Source organism: Osmia bicornis, chromosome 10, assembly GCF_907164935.1.
Source record: "Osmia bicornis bicornis chromosome 10, iOsmBic2.1, whole genome shotgun sequence".
Lineage (NCBI taxonomy): Eukaryota > Metazoa > Arthropoda > Insecta > Hymenoptera > Megachilidae > Osmia > Osmia bicornis.
This window is the reverse complement of record NC_060225.1, coordinates 8,906,213-8,933,180: the sequence shown is the minus strand read 5'-3', so window position 1 is coordinate 8,933,180 and position 26,968 is coordinate 8,906,213. Positions and strand designations below refer to the sequence as shown.

Sequence of the window (26,968 nt, the reverse complement as noted above, 5' to 3'; positions counted from 1 at the left end):
TGTTTTGCCCTTTTTTTATTAATTATAAATATTTTACCAACAGGTGCTGGGATATGAATGTTACGTAGTTCAGGCGATTGCCGTTAGATGGCGCAACCGTCCAGTTTTTTGAACAATTGAACACAATTCGCGTGATTTGGAGTAGTGGTACCAGGACCGTAGAAGATGTAAGGAGGTCCGTCGTCAAAAGGTTAATTGCCGCGAAAAAATGAACTCTGTTTTTAAAATATTTTTGTATTTCATTTTACAATTAGAACTTAGTGTATTGTATAATCAATTGTGTTTTTTACAGCCACTTCAAACTACATTTTTAATATGCTAACGCTGGTTAGCAGATTGTGAATCGAATTAAGAGTTCAGCACCCCGAGCGCGTACATCGACGCTGACACGCACCTACGATCAAATACGTAAGTAAATGTATCATTTTATCTGACAGTAACCAAATTTTATGTCTGTTGCTTATATTTCGTGAATGATTCATGATTCCTTATTGTTTCGCGAATTCAGCCGAAACGTAATGCGTGTCGTTAACCTTTCGAACTGACGCCCAGTCATTTGTGAAAATTTCAAATAGGATTATTTATCAAAAAAGGCATAGAAAGTATAAAAATAATGTTTATTCATCATTTATCGCATAGAATTTTTCCTGATAACACGGATTTTCAAAATTAAATTACAAAATTTGAATAATGATAATTATTAGTGATATCGAGCATTGCGTATAGGGCACTGGCCATGGCGCACGTGCATGAAATATCAGCTGTGCAATATGGCGTCAGCGCCACCTAGTAAGTGACGCTTAGCGAATCGAGCGAAAGACGGGGAGATTACTTTTTTGTCACGATTTCGCGGTGTGATAAATTGGATTTTTCATATTGTGTAATTAACACGATGCGATCCGTGACCGAACGAATAATGGTGCTTCTAATTCATTGTAGTGCGGTTCGTATCTTCGAATAACGTGGTTGGCGATCTCCAAAGGGTCCCTCTCTCAGGTGAGGTTAGAATCCATTCGACAAAAAGCTTTTCACTATTGTGATGCGATTGAAATTTGTTTTAAAGAAATCGAATCTTTTTAAAAAGTAATAAACAAAACGTTATAGTAACGTTTTAATATAGTTAATGTTTAAATAAGGTACGACCATTGAAAATACCTTTCTTTTTCAATTCGTGTCTTTCATTGAAATAACAAGTTCTTTATTCTTTGTCATGGCACATTTGTGCCACGATAATGACATTCGTATTATTTTTATTTAATACATTATTTACATCGTTTCCCGCGAGAAAGAGCATATTTCATTACAAATAATTGAACTTTTCATTGCAGATTTTTTAATTTTAATTTTGTGGTTTAATATTGTTATTTCAGGCGGAAGAACTACGATTTTATCATACATGACGACAACGGATGTCCGGAGTAATCGATCTTCTGTTTGATTGGTGAGTTTATTAAATATGAATCCTTTGTATTGTTTGATAGTAGATAATATTTAGCATTACATACATGAAATGGTAGGTACGACATGTATTTAGTATAGAACAATTCAATCTCTAAAATACCGCCAAATAAACCTCGATAAACGTAAGTCTACGATAAACCCGTCGAACAAATAATCTACAACTAATTACATAAGCCAGTAGAAAGGAATTTGATAAGACAACGATTTCTTACAACCAAGGTGAATAGCTAGTTCGCTAAATTTTAAAGAGAAAGGGTAATTGATTTAATAACGATATTCAAAAAAAAGCAGGAGACTTCGACTTTCAGTCGCTCAATTTTCCAAAAACGCTACAAATGCGATAACTTATTAAAGCGACGGTGTTTCATTTATCTGCAGCCCAGATTATTTACACAGGAAAAAATAATTACGGCTCTGAAAGTTGTACGAATCCCTTTCCGAAAACATCAACCCCCCATAATTAATGATCGAAAACATAGGATCAAGAGCAGGGACGCCGAGGAATATTTGCAGTAAAGTTTGAATGCGTTCGATGTTGAACACGTTTGAACGGTGTAGTTAAATTTCAGATCTACGGTTAGAAATACACGGAAATACACGAATTCGTAAACAGAAACGAACAAAGGTATCCATTGGTCTTCGTGAATACGTGCGGCTAAGTCGGGTGCCAAATAGTCTGTCGAAGTGTTTCTAACTTTACGTGTCGTTAAACAATATGAACTCATGGCTGCCAGATCCACGGATGTGGTTGACGTTCGATTCGGATTCGAGCTGGGTAAATAAATCTTTCAAGATCATTTTAACAAACCGTGCGACGCGGTAAGCGGATCGTACACCATTGCGTGCCGTGGCGCGACAGTTACGCGACGAACTAACCAAAATGGCCAATATTCGATCATCGTTACATGGAAATTGATCGAAATTGATTTCCAGATTGTTTACTTCGATCACGGCACGCGAGAGTCATTCTTCTGGAATGCATTACGTAAACTTGAATTATCAGTCGCTTTTGGTAAACAAATTATACATAATTAAAAATTGAGATGTAGATCCAAAAGTACACAATGAAAGTTTCAACTTATATTTACACGGCGCTTGAAATTACTGGGAAGAAATTTCACCCGTTAATTGAAGCATCGATAAAATGTATCTTTCTACAGAATGGTTTTTAATTTAGCAACCGTTCGATTCACAAAATCGCGAAGGACGCGAAATGTGGTGGTAAGTTGGCAGCGGATTCCGTAGTACGTAAGTACTCGATTCATCTGCTGTTATCTGAAAAGAGCTGTCCTACTTATTTATATTTGTGTGTTTGCCACCGAGAACGATACGAACGATCGTCGGCGTGACCGAGTTTCACTTTGAATTTGCTGAGAACTCGGCCGTAATCTCGTTTTCTTTTACCCCCGTTTACCTTCATCCTCGGCGTTCCCCGTGAAATTGCTCCGTTTCGATCTCGAATCTAATCGAAGTATATCGAGCGGAAGTCGGACGCTCGTAAATCGATTTTTAAAGAGGATGGGAATAGGATCCTGTGCGCAAATTCGAGTGGAAATAATCCACCAAAGTTTAATAGGCTTTACAATAGGAAATACTGAAAATAATAAATATTAGGTATCGAAAGTATTATTTAGGAAATAGAAATCCTTTCTCTCGATCCACGACCACGCGCATACAATAAAAAATACTGAAAATAATAACTATTAACCCATTAACTTCTAAATTTTTATTTTTGATATTTTTATTTAACATTTTATTTAATATAATCCTATTGCAAGTGATAAAAAAAAATCCCCATTTGGGGATCGTGGTAGCAAATAGGTTAAGTATCAAAAGCATTACATACTTAGAAGAAATATTAATACAAAGCGATAGAAATCCTTTCTCTCCATTCAAGACCACTCGCGTACAATAAAAAATACTGAAAATAATAAATATTAACCCATTAACTGCCAAATTTTTATTTAATATAATCCTATTGCAAGTGATAAAAAAAAATCCCCATTTGGGGATCGTGGTAACAAATGGGTTAAGTATCAAAAGAAATATTAATACAAAGCGATAGAAATCCTTTCCATTCACGAGCACCCGCGTACAACAGAAAACGTGATTCCCGTGGAATCACCGCGGTAAAAAGAGCGCGCTTCCGATGACGCGGGTTACTCTCACCTGTACATCCCACTCGCGTTAGAGCAAAGTTACCGTTAACGAACGCTCGAGTTATCGGGTCGATCGTGTACCGTGTCGAGTTGTAGAATAAGATCCCCTTCCAATTTTAGACGACCGTATAAAATCGCGATCTCGTCCCACTCGTCGTTTTCACCAGCAGCCGAGTGTACGATAGGAGGAGGATGATCCGTCCACGTGGATCGCCCACATGCGTCAGGTATCGTGGCCGCGGTTAATTGTTCCCGACGCCAGTCCGCGAAGGATGTTGGCTCGATCGAGTACCGTGAAACTTTTGCTCCTCGAAAAATTCAGATTTTCTCACACGATTATCGATCGTCCTTTCCAAACGATTAACTCCATCGTTCGTAAAATCATTTCAAAAGTACCTTTGCTCATCGAATTGGACACGAAATGTTTTCGTTGTAATCTTCGAGCTGGTATTGATGTTTTTTTTTTCTTCTTCTTTTTAAATTGATGTTTGTTGAATTTTATCCGATGATTGTTAATAAAGAATTCAGTGCGCGTTTCACTGTCGTCACGCATTCATTTGTAACACAGGTGTAACTCGTTCCCGATGGAAGTTTTTTTTTTTTGACAGTCTCTTCTAGGATAGTGAAGTGGAATATTTCTGAATAACCGTACGGTGTTAAACGATCGTATCGTTTCTTGCGAACGGAAGCTTAGTCATGGAAAGTTCTTTCGAGCGTACAAAGAAATTGCTCGGTGACATTTCATTTCGCGGATTAACTTGCCAAACACTGATGTATTTATAGAGAATTTATTCAAGTTTATGTAAGTAGGTGAATTCCAGTGTGTGTAGTTTAGTGTCGAATATCGAATAGCTTTGATAATTATAGAAGATTAATTTTATTCGTCGTGGAATTCGATTCATAATTCGATTATCCTTGGGAATCGTTTCGACTTATTAGAACACCGTCGCGACTTCTTCTTTATTTTTTATTATTTTTAAAATGAACGTCACGTTATTTGCCTTGACTCGAAGCGTAATTCATTGGAGGAAATCGTGAATCAGAGATATCTCGAGATAATTAAATTGATGATCGTTTTACAATTTGCAAACTACGAAAGTTCTTTGCTTACGAAAAATAGACAAAATTAAAGTGTTCCATTTTAAGTTAAGATTCTCGGTAATTATTATTTTTCAAACAGTTGTTACACATGGAAAGAAACGCAAGGACAAACTCATGGTTAAGCTAATGTTACGTAATTTATCCATTTATCATCCACTCGAGAAGGAGGCGGTATAATTGGCGGATAATTAAAAAATTAGTTCGATTATCAAGAAAAATCCAGTGCGTTTTTCTTTCCATTGAAAAATTCATAGGTCGGCTTTGTATCGATTTCCTCTTAAGCGTGTACCCTTCGGTTTTGCTCGATATCTTGATTTGTTCGATAAAACCGTTACTGATTTTTATCGTTCCATTAAATCGATGAAAATCTCGAGGCAATGAGCAATATTTATATTGGAAATTAAACGAGAAAAATCGTGAATCAATCCAGCCGATACGAATGAAAATTAATTAACAAGTATCGTTAGATTTTTTGTGAAATTTCGACGATAAACGGTAGTGTATTCTGATTTACTATTTCCAAGACGAATAACGTCGCTACTTATAGAATGACCCAATAATTAAACTTCATTTTCATCGTTAACGAGCATAAATTACGCTCAATGAGACGGAAGAAACTGGTCACCGATTTTAATAACGATTATTTAAAACTGTGAAACGTTATTTAACATCGAACCGGTTCGTTCTGTTTAGCGAATAGCAGGTTAACCGTTTTATTATATTATCTCGGGTATCAGCTTCAAACAAGTGTTTAATGTAACGAAGGTGTTCCGCTTGAAAATTTCGCGAACAACCACGGAGAGAGACCCATTCGATAGAAGTTCGAGCGATAGGAAGCATCGATATCTGAACGTTCGTCGAAGGAAAATTGAGATAATATGTCGCATCTTCGAGTGAAAGCTAAATCGTCGAGCGGCAAAGGTCCCAAGAGATTTTCTTCCCATGGAGAATATCGGAAGATACAGTTCGCCGCGTTGAAGGGCCATTTAGAGCATCGTCTTCACGAGGTAATGAACACGATATGTAATAACACGTTAACTCAGCTCCAGAATCGATTTTTCATTCGAAGAGGAAACTTGTTACACTTGGAATAAGAAAGAAAAATGATATCATCCAACAGATGAACTGATACACTTTCGTTACTCCATAATCATTCGTCTCAAAATGAAATTATTTATCTCTAATATACATAAACATTGAAATGAAACGGATAAAATAACATTTTAACCTTTCTTTAGGTATCCGGAGCGATCATTTTGAATTAGAAAATAGAATCTAAATCAAAGCCAGCCGTTTCCTGTTACCGTAACTCGCGTTCAACTGCCTCAATTAATCGAGCCTGTCTCTTTTGGATCCAACTCAAAGTTGCCTTCCAAGAATCAACGAGAATTATAGTTTTTGATCACAGTGTGGCCACGTACGTTAACGCATCGTTGTCGTCGATCCTCCTCTAACGCGACTTTAACTAACCCGATCCGCGACTATTTTCGTTTACCTTCGACGATGTGCCAATGCACTGGGTGCAACACTGATTTATCTGTCTCCATTCTCGCGGAGACAACGAAATTCGTTCACCACTGCCAGAACGCTCGTCATCGATGCTAACATCCTACCGTAGGTGGGATAGGGTGCCAAAAAAGAATTCACGGTCGAGGGGTGGATCGATTCGAAATAAAGGGGTTGTATTTAAGGCAGCGAATTAATTGGTACACCCAATATCGGATGTTAATTATGGATTTCTATTAATTGTAACGATTAACGATATAATGTATGAAATTAAATTAATTGCGATATCACGTTGGTGCTAATGTGATTCATTAATGATAGTATATCTTCGTCTAGCTATCGCATAGCGATACGATGCCAAAAATGCTTTTACGCGACGATCTTCGGTTCTTTCGTACGCTGTGAACTTAGATAATTGATTTATTGATATATATTTTTAAAAATACACCCCGCGTGCGTTGCGAATATCTAACGATTTCTGAAAACATTTCTTCGAGTACAGTGTTCCAACATTTTTATTTCTCCCTGATATCGTATCTATTATACAGACGGTCAGTTTCTTATCGGTAGCCCCATTATCAGAAACCGTGTCCACAGAACGACGATAATTGACAACACAATCACTTTGCTTATTAGATTTTTCAATCTTACTTCACAGTGTGCGATCGAACGCGATCCACGATGCAACGAATTGATTATCATATTTTATAATTTTCTAACTTCGAAACGTATCACCCCGACAGTGAACTATTTCTACTATCGATCGTACATCATTTTTCATGAATCATCGGGCTTTCGTTTCTATTATGAAAATTGTAATCCTTTCTTCTTTCGTGAAACAATTAACGTGAAAAGAAATTATTACGAAAGAAGATTGTGCAACTCGATAAGATAAACATCTGTAATTCTTTGTTTATACAAAGAATGGGTGCTGAAAGGAATGATAATTAGTCTTGTTAAAACGAAAGGAAAAAGGTATTATTTATGATTTTCATTGAGAAACAGTGATAATTTAATTAAATTTGTGTCGTGCACGATGAAAAGGGGCAACGATCCAATTCCTTGTGTATAACGATCATTCAAAGGGGACTTATGGGTGCTATTTACACGGGAATAACGTAAAAGTATATTTGCATCTGTCAAAAATCTGTCATTAAATTATGTCAGTCTACGTTTCACCTTCTTACATTTTGGAATCATCCGAAGATAACGTGAGTGCTTATATTGATTTAATTTCCAAAACTTCTACCTTCGTCAAGAATCGTTGATATTAACCCTAGGAATATCACCAAGATTTATACAAAATTTATGAAAAATATTCTCTCTGGCAGTCGAAGATATTGCAAGGGTTAATTATTAAGTAGAAATTTAATCATTCGTGCGAGATCTCTTATCGAGTACGCAAAACCGGTGGTAACGAGCGTGTTCTCGTGAACTTCGTTACGTTGTTGCCCCTTCAAAGAAAATTAATGTGCTTTCCTATCTACGCTTTTGTTCTTTCTTTCTGTTTTTCTTCGATTACCCAGCAATCGATGTTCCCTCGTCCAGTTTCCACGGTGTTGCTTCTGGATACACGCGTACATTCTCTAGAATTTCACGATAAAATGATCTGGAATCGGTTAAAATTACCAAGGCCCAGATAAAACTTGGTAAATACAGAAAAAATTATCGTCCCCTCGCCTTTGCTTTTAATTAGTTCCAAGATACATCTTGGATGTTAATAAACAAACGGTTCTTGCTGCGGATAGAAGTGCTTTGTTCAATCGTGTACGGTGTGAAATATTTCGCCTTGAATATCGTGGTTTTGTTAGCTGAATGAGAAAAACAAAAGTGAGAATCAATAGAACGAGGCTGTGTTTCCCTTTGGATATTTGTTCAACGTGCCAGTTTCTTTTTCTCTTCTTTAGTGAATTCGTGGACGTATTGGAAATTGTGAATGATTAAGCTTTAATTAGGGAAAAGTGAAAATTTAATTGAAGATATGAACGAAAGTGTTGTTAATGATAATTTTTCTCGACATAGCGCCAATTAATATTGTCGGAATATGAGAGTATTTCCGGATGTTGACCTGCTTTCCATGGAATACTCGAATGAGAGGAGTAGTTTACTGAATTCGGAACGAGATGTAGGATCGTTGTCGTCTTTGATCCCACAGGGATTGGCTCGGGGTCATTATGGCTCCTTTTCATCCTGTCAACAGGTGATACAGTCGATCTGGAACAAAAGTAAACAGGTATTGATAATAAAAAAGAAAACTGTCAGACGGTGAAATTTAAAAACGTACATTTATTTATAATACTTACAGGATGCGACACGAATCGTTGATGAATTTTTTTCCCAGACAATCGGTGACTCAACAGTTCCTGAGATATTTCGAATCCTTATCTGAAATATTCAAAATATCTCACGAACTGCTGAATAATCAGTCTGCATAAAAGAAAAACAGAAGTATGTAATTTGTTTATACTGCGATCGATTGAACGAAACGTTAACATCTGTTTCGTAATTCTGAAAGAACCTACAGGTGGATCTTCGAAAACTTAAGAGATAAAGCACTTTACCAGTTGATCGTTTGCCTAAGAGATGTGTGCCAAAAATTTTTCCACGTGTTTCGAAAGATAAATGAGATGCGCAACACTGTTTTCGTACACGAACCGATTACAGTGGATCCTTTGAACGATTCGTTGCTGCCTGACGGATTTAACGCGTCTAATTACACGACAGATTTACAAGATTCTAAACTCTTTAATTTCGAGTAGCTCAGCCTCCTCGTTGCTCAGCGACGAAATGACTGCCGTGCTGTTAGAATTATCTTACCATGTTTTCTCAGCGATGTTGTTCCATTTTTACGACGCCTAGTAAACGACATACACGGTTCGTACACAATTGATTAGTTTGTCGAGCGGGTTTAATTGGCCCAAGTGCCGCGAACAATCGCAAGGACGCGCATACTACTTCTCGTTTAACTGTAGGAAAATATTTTTCTGAACATTCTTCCGTGTTTCAATTTTTATTCAAACGATTCCTATAATTGTGTAAGATAGTTTCAGCGACACTCTAAAATGACTATTCATTTTTATATCAGTTAGAAATCAACCTTCCCATTATTATTATCAGCGAATTATCTTCTATTTGTTCGAGCGTAGTATAATGAGATTTACGAGCGAAACTCGGTCAGTTTTTTACTAATAAAACAATTTATCAGCGTTTGCGTCATCGCTCGCATTCCACGATGAGGGAAATTAAAAAAAAAAAAAAAACGGAAGTAAATGTTGAAAGATAAAATATTTGTTTGTTGACTTCGTGGAATTGCGAAAAATTTTCATACTCTTCCTATCGGGCGGAAGAAAAAGAAAAAATTCCCGATCGCTAGTTTATTCGGCGCGACGAATGCGTACACGATTGTTACACGCGATTCCGCTCAACTGTGTACACGACTTTAAAGATCCCTGGTCGGATATATAAATGTCGCCACGATGTTCCACGCGATGTTCTTAAGCGATCTGCTGACGAAGCAGATCGCACGGGTTTCGAGTGAACCGTGAAACGCGCGCGATTTCATCAGCTTCGATCGAACCCGGAAGGAAGGTCCCGGAAACGGTTGTGAAACTGACACGACCAACAGGCGATGACAACGAGAAATTTGGAAAAAATGCTCAGACTCACCACTTTGTCCAGGGTCCGTCTTTTTATACGGTATATTCGTTGTAACCGAAAGGAAATCGAGATTTCTTACATCAATTTTTCATAGATTTTATTACTTTTCCAGTGTAACAGTAGACTATGGTATTTCATGGTAAAGAACATTTTTTTTTCTTTTTTTATGTAGTCAATTAACAAATCTCTCGCTTCGCATTCTCATTCCCCGTATCATTTACGATCGCTTTAATATTTAAACATTGATACAAACAGAATTAACGTGGAAGCTTAACGTTTTATTGGTGGTTGCGCTACAATTTCTCCGAAGTTGTTGGTCATAATTTTTCTACGAATTTATCTAGTACAGCTTCTTTCTCGAATCGTGAGGATCGTGTTGAAGAAAGAATGCCATGCGGAAGGCCAAAGATGATCGTATCAAGATCACGACGCATCATTTTCGCATCAGTATCGAGGAGGAGGATGACGATGAGAAGAAGGAGGATGAAAATTCGAGCAGAGATACAGACAGAAGAATCTCGATCACCATCGAAGCGGATTCTGTGATAACCGGGCAGGATGAAAATGTGAGCGAACAATCGTTTTGTATAAGAAATGGATCTAGAGAGTCATTGGAAAGCTGTGATCGTGAAAAGCTCGATCGAAATCAGAGCCACGAATCCAAGGCGTCGAGTGATTCGAAAGAGAACGATTTTGATCGAGAATTTCTCTCGGAAACTCCCAGAGATGAAATCTCGACGAGCGCGGACCAGAAAGAGAGGTCCGAGATTATTCGTTCTAGGAGACACTCGGTGGAGTATGAACATGCAAATTCGATGAAAAACATAGATTACAGTTTCGCATCGAGTTCTCTTCCTTCTACCAAAGTTTTCCAGGCAAGGGATACAGTTTACGATCCACCGGTTGCATTCGAGATTCCTAGATCGAACAGCGAAACGCAATCGTCGAGTGTAACGAGGATAGGAAATCCGTCGAATGAACAAATACACTCGGTGATAAATACAGAGATACAAGAAAACATGGTACTAACCCAACGAAACAGGAGTTCATCCGTTTCAACCTCGCCATTATTGATCAGAAGATGCTACAAAATCAGATCCACCGTTTCTAGATCCTCCAGTTTGAACGAAAGTTCCTCCGTCTCCAAAGACGAAGATCCATCTACGATTGATCGTCCGAGTAACTCTCAGATCGAGGAAATAAAAACAACCCGAAGACAGACTCTGCCTACGATCGATGGAAATCTTTCGGAAAACGCGCCTAAATCGCCGACTTACGAAGATATAATATCAGGGACCGGTGTGAATCCTATCAGACGATCGAGTATCGCTAACGCGGCTATCTGCTCGAGTTTAGCACCGAGTTTAGTCAGCGCTTATCCAGGTATTCCAAACTGTTTATTACCAGCTGGTGAGAGAGAATCGTCGAACGAACAAGAAGCTGGAACGAGCGGGATAAACGGGCGGAGATTAAGATTGCCTTTTCTTAAAATACACATACCCGCGCATCAACCGGCGACCAGCTGGGAAGAGGAACGATTTAATCATTCGTATTATCATCACCATCATCATCATCATCATCACCATCACGTGTTCCCGCATTTTCACGTACCCACCATCACGTTCACCGCGCCAACCACCGATGGTGAAACTGGCCGAAAATTCAACTTTGGAATTCGCAGGCAATCGCAGCCGGTTAGTCGTGATTCTGCCCTTCGAGATTTCGAGTGATTTTTATTTTCACGTAATCGGTGTGCATTAATTTCTATATATTTTCTTGTTTCTTCTTTTTGTTTTTCAAGGAAAAAGATTTGAGATGACTGATCAGTGTTGCGATTGCAATTAACCCTTTTCAAAGATACATGTTGCTTTAATTAATAAGACTGCAAACTAAATTGACAACAAGAAATTGCTTCTTTGGTGTAAAAATGTATATCGCTTTTAATTAAAATAATTATTAGGTGACTTTCTCCTATTCAGTGGTAGTTTACAGGAAGAATATCTCGCTGTTCCATTTACTGTTGCAATCAGTTTTGTCAAGGAGTGACGCACCGATATTGTTGTCAGAATATAGGGCACGGTTTAAACGCGAAAGCCTCTGAAACAGTTTCAAGCTGGTTTCTTCCTTAATAGCCTTGAGAGGAGGTCTATTGATTTTATACAGACGAGCCTATAGCTTCATCAGAAATCAAACGATACGTTCTTTAATTATTTAACAAATTACCAACGAAATAAAACATGCGTTTTCCGCGTTTCTCTTATCGATATCCCGTTTCCTTATCGAACCGCTGCTTGCACTGTGCAAATAAATTTTAATGCTCGATCCTCAGGTGTTCTGCAAGTATCTTAGATAAAAGATTTAACGACTCTGACATCTTCATTTTGCAGGTTTTAATATTTTCTTCGGTTTTTCATAACGAACTCTCTCGCGTTCACGCTTCAATGCCGTTCATTTTAATTCCAAGCATTGAAATTCTAAGCAGAAACATGCTTTAACAATGTCACGGTCAATGATTATTAATCGCAGTTCCGAGAAATAATTCTACTACTTATGAATGAATAATTGTACCATACATATTCATGAACGCTATCAATTACTTGTTCGCATCGAATACGTTAATTGAAAGATGGTTAATAAAAATAGTTCAAGATTATTAATCACTCTTCATAGTAATGAGATTGTATTCATTTCCGAACGAATAACGACGATAAAAAGAAATATCCAACGAGCTTTAATGCACAAAATTGATCAAATAAGTTTACAGTCTCTTTACCTTCGAAATAAAATTACTCCTGCTAATTCTTTAACACGCTAACCGATTCGCACATCACGTTTCTTTTATTTCCTTTTGAGGATTAACGTGTGGGTTGTTACTTAACGTTTGAGCTCGTGTTAAATGCTAATTGCTCCAGTCTTCGAGATACTCGAGCAATTACGTACCGAAAGCTTAACAGCAGGAAGGAAAAATGAAAAAAAAGGTGTTGATAATATTATTTAACCGAATGATACGTTATTCGTGTAGTTTTTCGCAGACTGCCTCTACTTACTCAGCAATTAATTTGCTTCAGCAGCTTTACAATTGAAGAGCATCAGCGTGATACGATTCGGTTAATAATCCTTGTTTCTGGATTTAACCAGCAAATATTTTCTGTTTTCTTTTCCTCAGACCTTGCACCGGACTGACTCGATGGTATCTCTCTGCTACCGATCTCTTGCCAGCTATATCACAGACGATAATCTTGCTGGTCTGCAAAATTTCCTCGAGAATAAAAGAGTACAAATCGATGATCGAGATGAGGTAACGTATTTCAACATCGATACAGCCCGTCGTTAGATAATTAATTAAATCATTATTATAGAATGGTAGCACAGCCCTCATCCTTGCAGCAACCAAAGGAAAGATCCATTTTGTGCGGGAGCTTATCAATCATGGAGCAGAAGTTAACGCAGAGGATGGGGTTAATATAATTTTATCTTAATCCGCACACTCTCCTTCGAGTATCTAATTCATTCTAATATTTCAGGATAATTGGACGGCGTTACTTTGCGCTGCCAAAGAGGGTCACACCGATGTTTGCCTCGAGTTACTCGAGCATGGTGCCGACTTGGAACACAGAGACATGGTGAGAATAATCGTCTTTTTCTACTTAACTTTGGACCCCGGAATGTTACGTACACGGTAAGGAAGTATCTTTAATAGAAGGTATTGAAAAATGTTTTCTATTCTTAGGGTGGATGGACGGCACTTATGTGGGCGACGTACAAGGGTAGGTCACCAACGGTGACGATGCTACTAGCTCGTGGAGCTGACGTCAATGCACACGGGAATTTTCATATATCCTCGTTGTTGTGGGCTGCAGGCAGGGGTTACCCTGACATTGTTAAAGACCTTATTGCTCATGGTGCTAAAGTCAATGTCGGTGACAAGGTAATTCTCTTTAACTCTTTTTACTTTCATTTAATTTTATAGTGATAATAAAAATAAAGAAGATTTGTCTGCTTTTAGTATGGCACTACGGCTCTTATATGGGCATCCCGTAAAGGACACGTAGAAATTGTAGACGCTTTATTAAAAGCTGGTGCTAACGTTGATACTGCTGGCATGGTAAGATAAGATTCATCAAATTAATAAATCAGAGTGTATCGTTGGATAAGTATGAAACTTTTTATAGTATTCATGGACTGCACTTTTGGTGGCCACTCTTGGCAATCACGTAGACGTGGTGCTACTCCTTTTGGAGCACAAACCAAACGTGAATGCACTTGATAAAGATGGTTGCACAGCTCTTGCGATAGCTTGTCGAGACGGACATCATGAAATAGCAAACGCTCTCTTAAACGCTGGTGCTTACGTGAACATTCAAGATAGATCCGGAGATACAAATTTAATTCATGCTGTAAAAGGTGGTCATAGAGGAGTGGTGGAATCTCTTTTGAAGAAGTACGCTGACGTAGACATTGCCGGAAAGGTAAAAAGAAAAGATAGAGTTGATTACACTGTCTTGAAGTAATCATCCGATCATTCAACTTCCATCATTGTAGGAACTTTGTTCTTCGATGTTTTATTCATCATTATGGAACACTTCCTTTTATAATAATAATACACACGCGCACACACACATTGTATAACCAAAACGATTGCTTCAGACAACCAAAGATCCAGTTAATCGTCGTAATTTTATTGAAATATTCTAGGATAAGAAAACAGCAACTTATATTGCAGTTGAAAAAGGCAATATACCGGTATTAAAATTATTATTGAACGCCAACCCAGATTTGGAGATCGCGACGAAAGACGGCGATACACCGTTACTGCGGGCAGTTAGGTCGCGAAATGCAGAAATAGTACAATTATTGCTAGACAAGAAGGCTAAAGTTTCAGCTACCGACAAAAAGGGCGACACTGTACTTCATATAGCCATGCGTGCACGATCAAAAGCTATCGTCGAGATACTATTAAGAAATCCGAAAAACAGTCAACTACTTTACCGTCCAAATAGGCAAGGTGAGACCCCGTACAACATCGACATCAATCATCCAAAGACGATTCTTGGACAAATATTCGGTGCACGTAAGTTTGCTTTTCAAACAAATCGATAATCTTATTGTTCGTTATTTAAAACCATAACGAAGCGTTGTTTTTTCAGGACGTCTTAATACTAACGAAGATAACGAAAATATGCTTGGTTATGATTTATACAGTAGCGCATTAGCAGACATTCTTAGCGAACCATCGCTCTCAACGCCTATAACTGTTGGCCTCTATGCAAAGTGGGGTTCTGGCAAATCTTTTTTGTTAAACAAATTGAGAGGTAATGATCTAAGAATGCTCCCTTTGTCGTAGTTACGAATTAGATGTGTTACGTTTTGTGTCTATATTATTTTCAGAGGAAATGAAAAATTTTGCTCGTCAATGGATAGATCCCGTATTTCAATTTTCTTTCTTATTGTTCGCAGTAGTAACTCACGTATCTTTGTTAGTGGGTACTACGATAGGTCTTGCCTTGCAATCGTGGATCGTTGGTCTTGCATCTGGTTTAAGTCTTATTGTCGTTACGTACACCTTCTTAATACTTGTCTGGTATGCCAATAAAAGGTAAGAACATCGATCAAGAGATACAGGCTCTATGATTTTTCTTTATATCGCACAATTTAACGAATAAACATTTAAAACGTAGGTACGATTGGTACTGGCCGTACAACTTCACTGTAGCTCTAACGACAAAGTTGAATTCATTGAAGCTATTGTTGCAAGTGATTTTTTCACATCCTCCTGGCAGTAGAGTTCACGACGGTGTCACTGTTCAGCCGATAAAGTTTTACTTCACCGATCAAACCCGAGTCGGTACAACTGCCGCTGGGGAAAACGCGGTGGTACAAATGGTGGGATCTCTTTACGATTCTATTGAGAACGACTTCGGTTCTTTATCCACAAGATTGTATAGGGCGTTCAGACCGAAACCTGATAAATCAACTACAACATGGAAATGGAGACACCTTTGTTGCTTACCATACATAGTAATATTCGAATTTTGCTTTTGCAGTTTGCTCGTTGGTATCTCTGTACTTACAGTCTACCTCATCGATATTTCTAGTAGCGAGCCAACAATTGAAAGAGTTACTGCACACATCATAATGATAACCGTTGCCTTAATACTAGCCGTTAGTATAATAGCAAACCTGTACACGTGGAGCCGAACGTTGCAAGCGCTTGTATTCTCCCAAAGGCGTCACCTTCAACGTAGCATATCTAAGTTGGAGACGTTAAAGAGTGAAGGGTTTATACAAACGTTAAAGAGCGAGGTTAATTTAATGACCGAAATGGTCAAGTGTTTAGACAGCTTCATGGCTCAACAAAGCAGATTAGTAATAATTGTGGATGGTTTAGACAGTTGTGAACAGGACAAAGTGTTGTTAGTTTTAGACGCGATACAAGCATTGTTCAGTGATAATGGTTATCCATTCGTTGTCATATTAGCAATTGATCCGCATATTATTGCCAAGGCAGTGGAAGTCAATAGTAGAAGATTATTTACAGAATCAAATATCGGAGGTCATGATTATTTACGCAATATGGTACATCTTCCGTTTTATTTACAAAATAGTGGTTTAAGGAAGGTGAAAGTTGCTCAACAAACTGCTCAGCACAGCAGAAAAACCACGTGGACCGAAGCTGAAGAGAGCGTTAATTATACCACAACGAGTACAATGCATCATTCTGTATCTAACAGAAGGCTTAGCACAGAGTCTGGTATAATGAACAGCAACGAAAAACTGAAGCCGCAAAGTAGAAAGGGGAGTAGAAAGTTACGATTAAGCGAATCGATCGCGAGTAGTATCGGTAGCAATTTGAATCGATTGGGTGGCGCCCAAGATCTTAATAAAATGCTCCTTACCGACGATTACTTTAGCGACGTGAATCCTCGTAGCATGAGAAGATTGATGAACGTTGTCTATGTTACTGGGAGATTGTTAAAAGCATTCCAAATTGATTTCAACTGGTATCATTTAGCTATTTGGATCAACATCACCGAGCAGTGGCCGTTTCGAACGTCATGGTTAATATTGCATTACGATATGTACGAAGAAACTTTAGACGATAACATGTCCCTGAAAAGTCTTTACGATAAGATACGACCTCAGATTCCGGTACTTAGGGAAGTTCAACCTCTTTTAGAGATGGACAGAGACGAACGCAAGTTGGATATTTTCTTAACCTTTCATCGTTCCAGCTTACTCGTCAGTGATATGAAAATATTCTTACCGTTTACGATTAATCTTGATCCTTATATTAAGAAGAAGATAAAAGAAGAACAACAGAGCATAGAAGAGGAAGCAGCCCTTGGACCGTACAAGCAATACAGCCCTTGGACGTTACACGGAAATGGCCACGAACAATTGGGTAAAAGTGGATTGACAAATAGAAATGTGAAATTCGTCAGAACGCCTAGTTTGCAAGGACCCATGCCGCCTGTACCATCGACACCATCCTGGTGTGTTCAACCATCGTTCGATTGGCAGCCTTCTCCTTGGATGCAAATGCCTCCTCCTCCTCCTCCGCCGCCTTCCATGGAACCTAAGATTAAACCACTTTCTGCAACTACAACTTTACCGGTATACATATACACGATATAATATTAAATTATAATCATCATTGTATACTTTATCATTATCTTTCTTCTTTTTAGTCCGAAATTTTGGAGACGAGGCTTTCTTCCTTATCAGTTAATGGTGTTTGTGATCTTATCGATAGAATCGAAAGTTTGAGTTCTCATCATGCACCGCAGTACAAACAAGTTGTCAAAGAAAATAATATTAATGGTAGAGTTTTATTACACTGTGACTTACAAGAGTTGAAGAAAGTAAGTTTTATTTCTATCTTTTTAAACGGTTGATCTTATCAAATGCGTAACAATTATTTACTCTTAGGTTCTAAAAATGGCATTTGGGGATTGGGAATTGTTTCGTATGGTTCTTGTATCGCTTAGGGAAATAGAACTTTCGTCTTTTAGTACGCACGAAGAAGCTTCCCGAAGCGTACGATTTACTGTAGGTTCAGAACAAATTCAACGGAAAGGTATACACAGAAATTTATTATATCCATCTGATTATAGATACATATATGTATATTAAAATTAAATCGTGTTTTACCGTAGATCACGCTTTGCAAAGTACTTCGATACGTGTACCAACACATGTTGAAAAAGAAAAAGGAAACTCGAGAACCGATGGCGCACCCAGACGAGATCAAACTAAACAGTCTATTATGGAGAAACAAGTAAGTTTTCCTTAAAATATGTTATTTAAATAACATACACCTACTTGTAATCTAACAATTAATCGATTAATAAAGTATGCTTTTCATTACACTCGCGTGCGATTTTAGTTTCAGGTAAGCAGAACCAAAGCTTTAGCAATGAAATATTTTAAAATAAAATATTCAAAAGCGTTATACGATCAACGATAAATTATTTTTTAGGTGACCCTGGAGGAACAAATGATATGCGGAGCGCTGCAAACGTTAAACGAAGAAGCTTGCGAAGATGTATTAGATGTACCATCTTCTACGGTAGTATCAACAGACTCACTCCCAGGTGAGCCCTCTTCCCTACCACTTTCACTGCCTCTGGTAATAGTTCAAGAACCACCGCAGCCAGACCAAAAACGTGACATCGTAATTGAGTACAATACAAATGTTTAATAAGTTCAAATCGAAGGCAATTGTGTATAATCTGATTTAGATGTCATGGGTGTATTACCTATATCATCGCATTTGTAGATGATCCTATAAATTCATCACTTGTAGTTTCAACTTTTCAGGGAAATCTGGTCAATGTGTCTGACGTTTAAATGTTTCTTAATGTATATATACAATATACATCAATAAGTAGGTAAATTTGTAACAGTATTATCGATAATAGGTGTAATCGTATGAAAAGAACAGTCAATAAAAATTTATTATACACGTATATATTTTAAGTACAATACACAGCCAAAGAGGCTGAAGAAATATAAAAGTATTTTCTTCGAAATCTTGTCTCTTGTTTTGGAAAATGTGCCAATGTGTTTATGAGAGACTGGATTATTGTGCATAGATAAAAGGATATAAAATGAATGACATATGTTAAATAAAACAACACCAAAAAAAAAGAAAAAAAGAAATGTCATCCGTGTAATGAACAACGTTATGGCGATAGTGACCTGAATGTATGCGTTGTTATAATAAAAGTATCATTTTCGTGTAGTATTTTAGTATATTAATGGTATTATATTGCGAACATTGTATATCGTTTTATATTTTTAAAACTATACAAAACATTCGTACCCTTGTCTTTTTAAATAGTTTGAAGTTTGAATGGTATCGTTTAATTGGTCATTGTGTGGTTATTTGCAATTATAAGAGTATTTTTTCATAATTAATATTTGTAAATGAGACTGTGATAACGACGTGTTACTATCATTGGATGTTAAACGAATATATTTCTTTCTGGGATGTTTACGCTGATAGATCTTGTACATTTAGAAAGATAAGCTTTTACATGAAAGGGTTTTATACACCAAAGTGAAAAAGCTACGATTATATTTTCATCTCTACTGATGTATATTTTTTTTCTTTTTGTACTATATGTACAATTATTCTAATTATTATATTATAACAGCAAATGGCAATAAAGCTTTGTTGGAAACTTGAAGTGATACTATCTTTCTTAGACTAGATCTATAAGCTTTTCAATTGTATGCTTTCATTTTATATCTTTATCCAAGAATTCGATATCACAGATAATAGATAGTTAAATTTATAATAAAAATTGTTATCGTAATCAATAGTATATCTGTTAAGAATTCTTCTTTACTTACTTTAATTCTTACCGATTTAATTTTATTATATTTACCTTTTAATGGAATCAGAAGATGAACATGGAGATTTGTTTTAGGATCTAACTCAGCGGCTCCTCAAGACACAGATTATGTGATTCTTCAATCTAATCCACTTCTCCACTGGGTACCGGTTACCGACGAGCTTGAAACCTCGGACGATAGTTCGTTCGAGTCCACGGTTCATCTTCAACGTACAAATTCGCAACGTAGTATCACGTCTCAGCACAGTACCAGATCAGCCTGTTCTTTTGGACGTAAAGATATGAGAAAAGGTGGAGGAAATTCCAACAGTAGTAGACCTGTATCTCTCGTTGTATCTCCGCCGCCTTCTCCTAGACCTGCCTTTAGATCCAAGTCAACAGATGAGAATTACGTAGCTAATAACATACCTATGAGGTCGACTATATCAACACCGATGAAGAAACGACGTTCCACGTCTACGTTAAACGACGAGATTGTTTTATCGGTTCCCGTACCGAATTCCAGCCTGGAGAAACTAACGAAATTAAAAGATCGTTTAATGGGAACGTTACCTGTTTCCCCTGCACCAGGAGAGAGCGAAGATGAATCTACACCATTAGTATCTGAATTATCTACCCCGACTCATTCCCAGTCCGATAGCGTGTTCAAACACGATTGTAGCGAAGAAAATAGTAGCTCGATATCATCAAATAAAAGCTTACCACGAGACGGGGAGAGATCCGTCGACGTTGTCGATTATTCTGATACTGTTAGCCTAATGGTGAGAGAATCTTCCCAGGTACGATTCTTATCACGACAAACTGCGGAAGAATGGGACAATCCCGAGACACCTGTTTGATATCTTTTATTACACAATCGTCAGCTCGGTGATGTATAATATAATAATCCATGGTTAATATGTATATGATGCGCCAATGATGGAAACATTAAGTAAAACTGTACTTAAAACCCAAAGGTTTGTGATATATTTTCAAAGGTAGATACAATTACACTGCAGTTGAAAATTCTACTGTGTAAATAATACATAGCATTGCGTCGAACTTTTTAGATAAAATATTTACAAGTGTTCAGAAAGAATAAATTTTACTTTTAAATGATGTCGAGGATGACGCAAACCGTTTGCGGTATGTTAGAGTTTTAATTGTAAGAAGGGACATGTGTATTGGCAAATAACATTCCATTATAATTTTAGCGCATTTATCGATGCGAATGTCAGTTTGTGAAAGTAGAGACTGACGTAAAAACAGAAAATGTTTTTTTTTTTTAATTTTATCTTATTGTAAACGTTTTCATGCCGCTTGATTGATTTGTGTCTGTTGAGGATGTAGCTGGTAATGCAATGCTTCAAACGGATAAACTTTTAAATATTTTATCACGCTGTAGATAGGTGTGAAATAAACGGTAACTAAGAAATGTTATCGTTTCTTTGATACATACTATCACTCATTTTTCATACTGGTACAACTTGTCAGACATATATATTTTAACGAACAAACTAATGCCGCTGATTTATAATTGATACGAGTGATAACATGTTTTGTGTTTAGAAATACTCGTATCAGCGAGATAAAATACTTTGTAATGTATTCAATATTATAGCTATAGATTGACTTTTTTCCTGTGACAACAGGAATGTTGTTAAATAATTAGTTACCAGTTTTTTAAATTATTTGTAACGTTTTAATTTTAATTGTATGAATACTTAAAGTTTTAGTGAGAATTTTTTATAAACTTACAAGGAACATTAACAACTTATACCAGTACTTTGATCTTTATTAACGTAAACTTTACAAATGTTTGTAATGTAAACGAATTACGAATCTTAGAAATTATGAAAAAGAAGGTCCTATCATTTTAGCTTTATTGTAAATGATTCAATGCCTATTTCATAATATATGTAGAACAGGATGGGAAACTAAACCATCAAAAGATTTACAGAATTTTAAAGTACTTTTTTATTATAAAGCAAAAATTATATATATATAACAGTGTGTATATATAATACTTTAGGACGGAATACATTAGGGTATTAGTTAATATTAGATTGTAAACACAGGTAATACATATATTAGGTTTTCAAATAATAGTATTATATGTACTTTGCTTATTAATATTAAATATAATATATTTAAATACATAAAATGTCAAACTACTTTCGTAAATGCTCGTACATGGAATACAATAAGTACTTCAACAGCCTTTTACATATATTTCATCCAGGCAGGTCATATATTTTATAATTTACTTTCCATAATTTGTTCAGCTGTCCTTTAAATAAATTACAAATAACAAATTTAGTAATACAATAAACTTCGTCAGATCTTCGCAATGAAATTCAGATGTTTCAAATTTATACAATGAATCTAAGAAACATATATATTTTTTCTAAGACAATTCCTTAAGCTATTTTGATTTTTACAATTAAGTTTCCGCAGTTTATTGTATTACTTATTTAAAAAAAAAGATAACTTTTATAAAATACTGATATGTCAGTTACAAAACATCACATCTACAGAAACAATAAAAATTACAAGGACGAAAAATATTTCAGTGATACAATGCTATTACACAGTACAATAAAGCATGCAATACCGTATTATAAATACATATAAGTTTACAAAAATTTCAATTCATTCATATGGAAATGTATCACTGATTGCGAGTAATATAATAGATCATTTTTATGAACTAATTGTACTATATCAATAATAATGTACATATTTCTGTGGTTAAAGATATTTTCAACAACAAAACGTTTTTATAGTAGTTAAAAAACTTAATCAATAGGAATGAATATAAACTTGATTAGCCTTTTTTTTTCTACTTATCATTAAAGGCACTATGGCAAGTAGGAAATACTATCTCAGAAATTTTAAACACTTTCAATTGCGAATGATCAGCAATATGTAAAGTTTGTTCAATTATGCATAAATATACAATTAAGCGAGAAATGAGAACATAATTCGATGTCTTAATTTTTGTAGGAGCACCACAGATATTTTTTTTTACCATGTTCTTATTAATATTGACAGGGTGCGAAAACACTTCTCTCTTTGTAAAACTAAACTATCCTATTTAACAATAAATGCAGAACACAATTAAATAACATGGCAGACTATGATTAAAAATGCATAAACAAAAATTAATAGATAGTAAATGCATAAACACGAAGTAATATTTCTGCATAATTACTGAATCCAAAGGAATGTTGTAACAAAGTAAATGAAAGAAAGTAATACTTTCGGGTATTACTTTTATAATATTTAAGAGTATCGACGTTGTTATTACATATGTAATATTATGTATACGATTTTATAAAAGTTTGTTCTGAGCGTATAATTTCATCAGAAAAATTCACAGAATGAAATTATTTCGTATTGAAAATCATCAACATTTAAGAATTGTACAAGTACTTAATTGGTCCCACGAAAATTTGAAATTATTTTTTAGCTTGATTGCATTATCCGGTTCATTAGGCAATGTAATATTGTAGGCACTTTGAGTAGCTCACGGAAGACGGGATTTTTTTAATTCCTTGATTCTCTTTAAAAGCATTATTACCTTCTCCGCGTACATCATTATTCCATGAATAATAATTTTAAAGCTGAGTTGTAATTACTGTTTTCCTCGTAATTACAGTATGTTTGATCGGTGTTTGATCTATTGCTGTAGTTTGCAAAGGATCAGCTACTAACCAAGGACTGATATCAGAAACCGCTGTATTGTCATCCTAAAACACATATTTAATAAATGTACATTATATAATTTATAAATTGAGATGATAAAAATCATATTGTAAAGTTGATACAGAATTTCAGCTAGCTTTAAGATTATAAAAATTCGTTACTTATATTAAAAATTAAGCATATATTTATGGACGATTTACAGAAATTCAACAAAAGCATTGTTCACAAGATACATGAACGGGACACAACGTATATTACAATAGCTAATAAGCTTGAAGAATAAACCACACCTTATGAGTAAGAGTTGTAGTGGTCGTTTGTATCTCTTCAGTTTTCACAACTCTTGCTCCATTCTTTTCTGTCTCTCCTTCAGTTTTCTTTTCAGTAGTAGGATGTACTTCTTTAAACGGATTAAGTAAACCCAAAAATGGATTCGAGTCTATAAACGGATTCGTATTCATTTTCTTTTCTTCTTCCGTTTTCGTATCTTCTTCTACAGTTTCAGAAGAGTTAGTAATAACTTCGTTGCTATTATCGTTAGTGAATGGATTAAACGGATTCTGAGACTGATTGGAAACTTTAGGATTTAACTGTGTGGTTTTTTGTTCAATCTGACCCCAACTGTCTAAAGAGAAATGTGTTACTGTCACATTATCCTCTGCAGACGGATTCATCACTGTAGCTCCACTTACAGAGAGTGTCAGTTTATCTCCTCCCTAAATAGTGAACAATGCAAGAAAGCAAACAAATTACAACTAAAGCCTAGAAGCTCAAACGATAGAACATATGTTGATTATAAAAATACTTAAACATTAGGAAACCCTACTTTGAACACAACACAATATTTTTAATACATATACAATGACAATGCAAAATAGTTTCATTAAGTGATATGATTAAAAAAAAAATGATGGAACAACTTCCTACTTGAATGGATCGAACAGAACAATATTATAATCGAATATTAATTAAGATTATTTTCTTACCACAGATACAATTGTTGCTGCATCAGAATGCTGGTTATTCTTAGCAACAACCGTAGGTGCATCGGTAGAAGTGATTGAAACCAAATTAGAATTCTTCCCTTGCTCAAGGGACTTTGCTTTCAAAATATTGCACTTGAGCGATTCCGGTGGAATAGGCGTACGAGGAGGCAGCGAAGAGGTACCACCAACTTGATTATTTGGCACTAATGACGTTTGATTAGTCATGTTTTCAATGATTAAACTACTCTTGACTGGTTCCGACTCTTTTTCAGTGGTGGCAATCGTTGTCTGATTTCTAGGCTCCAAAGGCTGTTGATCTTTGGCAAGTGATTTTAACAGAGAGTCTACCAAAGGTGAGGATGTAGCGTGTACACTGGAATCTGAAGATTTTGTACTGCATTGACTTGATTGCCGCTGCAAAGATTCTACTTCGGCTAAAAGTGACAATAATATTTTTGACAATAATTTACAGAATTGATCAAATGAATCAAAATAAATTGATATAGCTAATAATGCTTTTACCGGCAGGTGGTGCGGGTTGCTGCGGTTGTTGCGGTTGCTCCGTTTGTTGCCGTTGACGTTCCCTTAAGACATGACTCTGTCGACGAGCGTATCTCTGACTTGGACGTCTCTCAAACTGTACGGTCCTACGAGCTCGGTTTAATTGAGTCGTTTGAAACTCAGTTTTACCACTGTAACGAAAACGTGAACCCATACGGAAGAAATTTTGACGTCCACTAGCACCTTTGACGGGAGCACGTAATCGAAAGAAAGCATGATGCTCTACGGCACATTTCCATAAATGTTTACAGGCCTTTTCATTTACCAATCTGAATACAAACGTATGTTCCTGTTCTCCTCTACCTTCGTCATCTTCTTCTACAACAACTAACGTCAATTTTTTCTTTTTAAAATCTAGGCGACCAATTTTAGGCCAAAAAAATAAACCTATCTTTTGTGTTCCTTCAAAAACTAAGATTCCAGTTGGAGTCAATCCTAAGGAGTATTCGCACGCATCTTTTCCAAGCACAGTATGCATATCAACACCATACATGTCCAGCCATTTAGCTTTACTAAGATAAGCCGATTCGGCCTGGGCAGGACTAAGGCCCGAACATTTAGCATACTCTTCGAGTATTTCAAGTTCCATTTGCTCTGTTTGACCTGGTACAAAACGAAATTCGGATACTGTAGCTGCACTGTGTATGGCAGGATCATAATCTCCAAGTTCAGCTGAAAAGATGAAATAGTATGACCATTAAATATTTGTTACAGGCTTATATGCTTATTTTATTTGGTATAAATTTAAAATATTTACACTGCAGAGCTAAGGCAGCTAATTGAACAGCAACCTGATGAGGGCAATGAAGTTTTCCATCCAAAACATCTTGTTTCAATTGCAAGAAGAACTGATACCTTGTTAACTCTTCGCGTAAAGTATTAGGCTCTGATGAATAGAACTTTACCTTAAGCCGTAAAGTATATGGTGGACCAACTGTAGAAAATTGTATTTGTTAATCAATGAATAGTAAGTTATCACCGATAGAAATATATAAGTAATTTAAACTGTTGCATCACCAATTAAAATGAAAAATTTCATTAACATACTTTTTACTTGTTTCTTTATAGGCTTAGTTGGATCCAACCAATGTTGAACATTGTTGCTATCTGTATATTGCAATCCAAAATAATCTTTTTCTATTAAATCTAAGCTATAAAAAACTTGTTCATACAAATCACTAGCCAATGCCTTTTTCTGCAACGTGAAAACATTCCAATATATAAGGAAATTTGTACAAATAGGTACGGTATAGTAAAAATAAATTACTTTTATCTGTTTTTTGATGTTTAATAAACTGTTATACTTACAGACAACTCTATAGGCAGATCTGTGCCATCAAGCAAAACAACTCTGCATTGGACAACATTTTTATTGCTGAGCAAACGTTGATTTTTAATTTGGGACGACGTAGTTTGCCCACTGACACTACGGCCCCGACGTCGTGATAGAAACCTTAACATTTTATTTGACATACGTTTGTAGGCAGTTAGCCTATTTGGTTTACTTGATCTGCCGTGACGGGAGTTGTGTTTCCCTGGACGCGTTGTGTTCGGGCGGCGGCCGACTGCTTGAAATAAATGAAATATATGATCATCTGTTGAATGTAATTGTCAAAATTAGATCATAAGAGAAACGTATTACACTTATTTGTGTTGACTAGCCATAACAAATCTCGAGATCCAAATCTACCAAAATGTATACATTTCCATTTCCATTTCCACCACCAGTGACTACAGATGTAAAAGACTGGACATGCCTTTGGTTTTGAGAGGTTATAATTTAGCGGGTCCCAGACGCCCCAGATGAGATTATATCTGCAGAGAACATAGCCAGTATGATAATCGTACCTGTTTTACCAGTGACTCTTTTATCGAACTTCAAACTAACATCTGAGAAGACACAATTTTCACTCCCTTTGATTGTATTTTTATTTTAAATCAGTCAAAAGCAGCACAAAACTAAACAATTATTATTGTAAATGTTTTAAAA

The 26,968-nt window shown here is 36.2% G+C and overlaps 2 protein-coding genes and 2 long non-coding RNA genes across 21 annotated transcripts; 2 read left to right on the top strand and 2 right to left on the bottom strand.

Moving 5' to 3' along the window:
- Window positions 1-793: 793 nt before the first annotated feature.
- On the top strand, window positions 794-21,882 carry LOC114876266 (kinase D-interacting substrate of 220 kDa). Of its 17 annotated transcripts, none has more exons than XM_029187520.2 (19): window positions 794-996; window positions 1,371-1,441; window positions 10,234-11,578; window positions 13,051-13,182; window positions 13,244-13,342; window positions 13,409-13,507; window positions 13,615-13,812; window positions 13,891-13,989; window positions 14,057-14,353; window positions 14,580-14,955; window positions 15,032-15,196; window positions 15,273-15,480; window positions 15,563-17,498; window positions 17,573-17,746; window positions 17,814-17,961; window positions 18,041-18,162; window positions 18,271-18,276; window positions 18,364-18,478; window positions 19,820-21,882. In XM_029187520.2, the coding sequence occupies exons 3-19, from the start codon at window positions 10,277-10,279 to the stop codon at window positions 20,581-20,583; spliced, it is 6,240 nt and encodes a 2,079-aa protein (XP_029043353.2). In that variant the 5' UTR covers window positions 794-996; window positions 1,371-1,441; window positions 10,234-10,276; the 3' UTR covers window positions 20,584-21,882. The 17 variants fall into 17 exon arrangements, with proteins under 17 accessions (XP_029043353.2, XP_029043371.1, XP_029043372.1 ...); XM_046287496.1 differs by lacking the exons at window positions 794-996; window positions 1,371-1,441; window positions 10,234-11,578 and adding exons at window positions 5,960-7,202; window positions 7,272-7,438; window positions 8,250-8,460; XM_029187538.2 differs by lacking the exon at window positions 10,234-11,578 and having other exon boundaries at window positions 795-996.
- On the bottom strand, window positions 8,349-9,038 carry LOC114876269. Its single transcript, XR_003789348.1, has 3 exons — window positions 8,789-9,038; window positions 8,531-8,654; window positions 8,349-8,441 (listed from the first exon to the last, which is right to left on the bottom strand). It is a non-coding gene; the product is annotated as an uncharacterized LOC114876269 (long non-coding RNA).
- On the bottom strand, window positions 21,683-26,932 carry LOC114876268 (band 4.1-like protein 5). Of its 2 annotated transcripts, XM_029187540.2 has the most exons (8): window positions 26,621-26,932; window positions 26,287-26,543; window positions 26,026-26,173; window positions 25,736-25,912; window positions 24,940-25,650; window positions 24,418-24,851; window positions 23,722-24,147; window positions 21,683-23,475 (listed from the first exon to the last, which is right to left on the bottom strand). In XM_029187540.2, exons 2-8 carry the CDS (start codon window positions 26,449-26,451, stop codon window positions 23,344-23,346), a joined length of 2,193 nt encoding a protein of 730 aa, XP_029043373.1. In that variant the 5' UTR covers window positions 26,452-26,543; window positions 26,621-26,932; the 3' UTR covers window positions 21,683-23,343. The 2 variants fall into 2 exon arrangements, with proteins under 2 accessions (XP_029043373.1, XP_029043374.1); XM_029187541.2 differs by lacking the exon at window positions 23,722-24,147.
- On the top strand, window positions 25,863-26,381 carry LOC123988244. The gene is made up of 3 exons (XR_006829797.1): window positions 25,863-25,945; window positions 26,047-26,220; window positions 26,289-26,381. It is a non-coding gene; the product is annotated as an uncharacterized LOC123988244 (long non-coding RNA).
- Window positions 26,933-26,968: the final 36 nt, after the last annotated feature.

What these genes read in the sequence shown, in the direction of transcription:
- LOC114876268 (XM_029187540.2), bottom strand. Translation starts at nt 26,451, where the DNA reads ATGTCAAATAAAATGTTAAGGTTTCTATCACGACGTCGGGGCCGTAGT. An exon ending in ATCTGCCTATAGAGTTGTCT is followed by an intron (nt 26,174 to 26,286) that starts GTAAGTATAACA and finishes TTCACGTTGCAG; the next exon opens with AAAAAGGCATTGGCTAGTGA. An exon ending in CAGCAACAATTGTATCTGTG is followed by an intron (nt 24,148 to 24,417) that starts GTAAGAAAATAA and finishes TTCACTATTTAG; the next exon opens with GGAGGAGATAAACTGACACT.
- LOC114876266 (XM_029187520.2), top strand. Translation starts at nt 10,277, where the DNA reads ATGCGGAAGGCCAAAGATGATCGTATCAAGATCACGACGCATCATTTT. An exon ending in ACGTAGACATTGCCGGAAAG is followed by an intron (nt 14,354 to 14,579) that starts GTAAAAAGAAAA and finishes GAAATATTCTAG; the next exon opens with GATAAGAAAACAGCAACTTA. An exon ending in ATCAACAGACTCACTCCCAG is followed by an intron (nt 18,479 to 19,819) that starts GTGAGCCCTCTT and finishes GATTTGTTTTAG; the next exon opens with GATCTAACTCAGCGGCTCCT.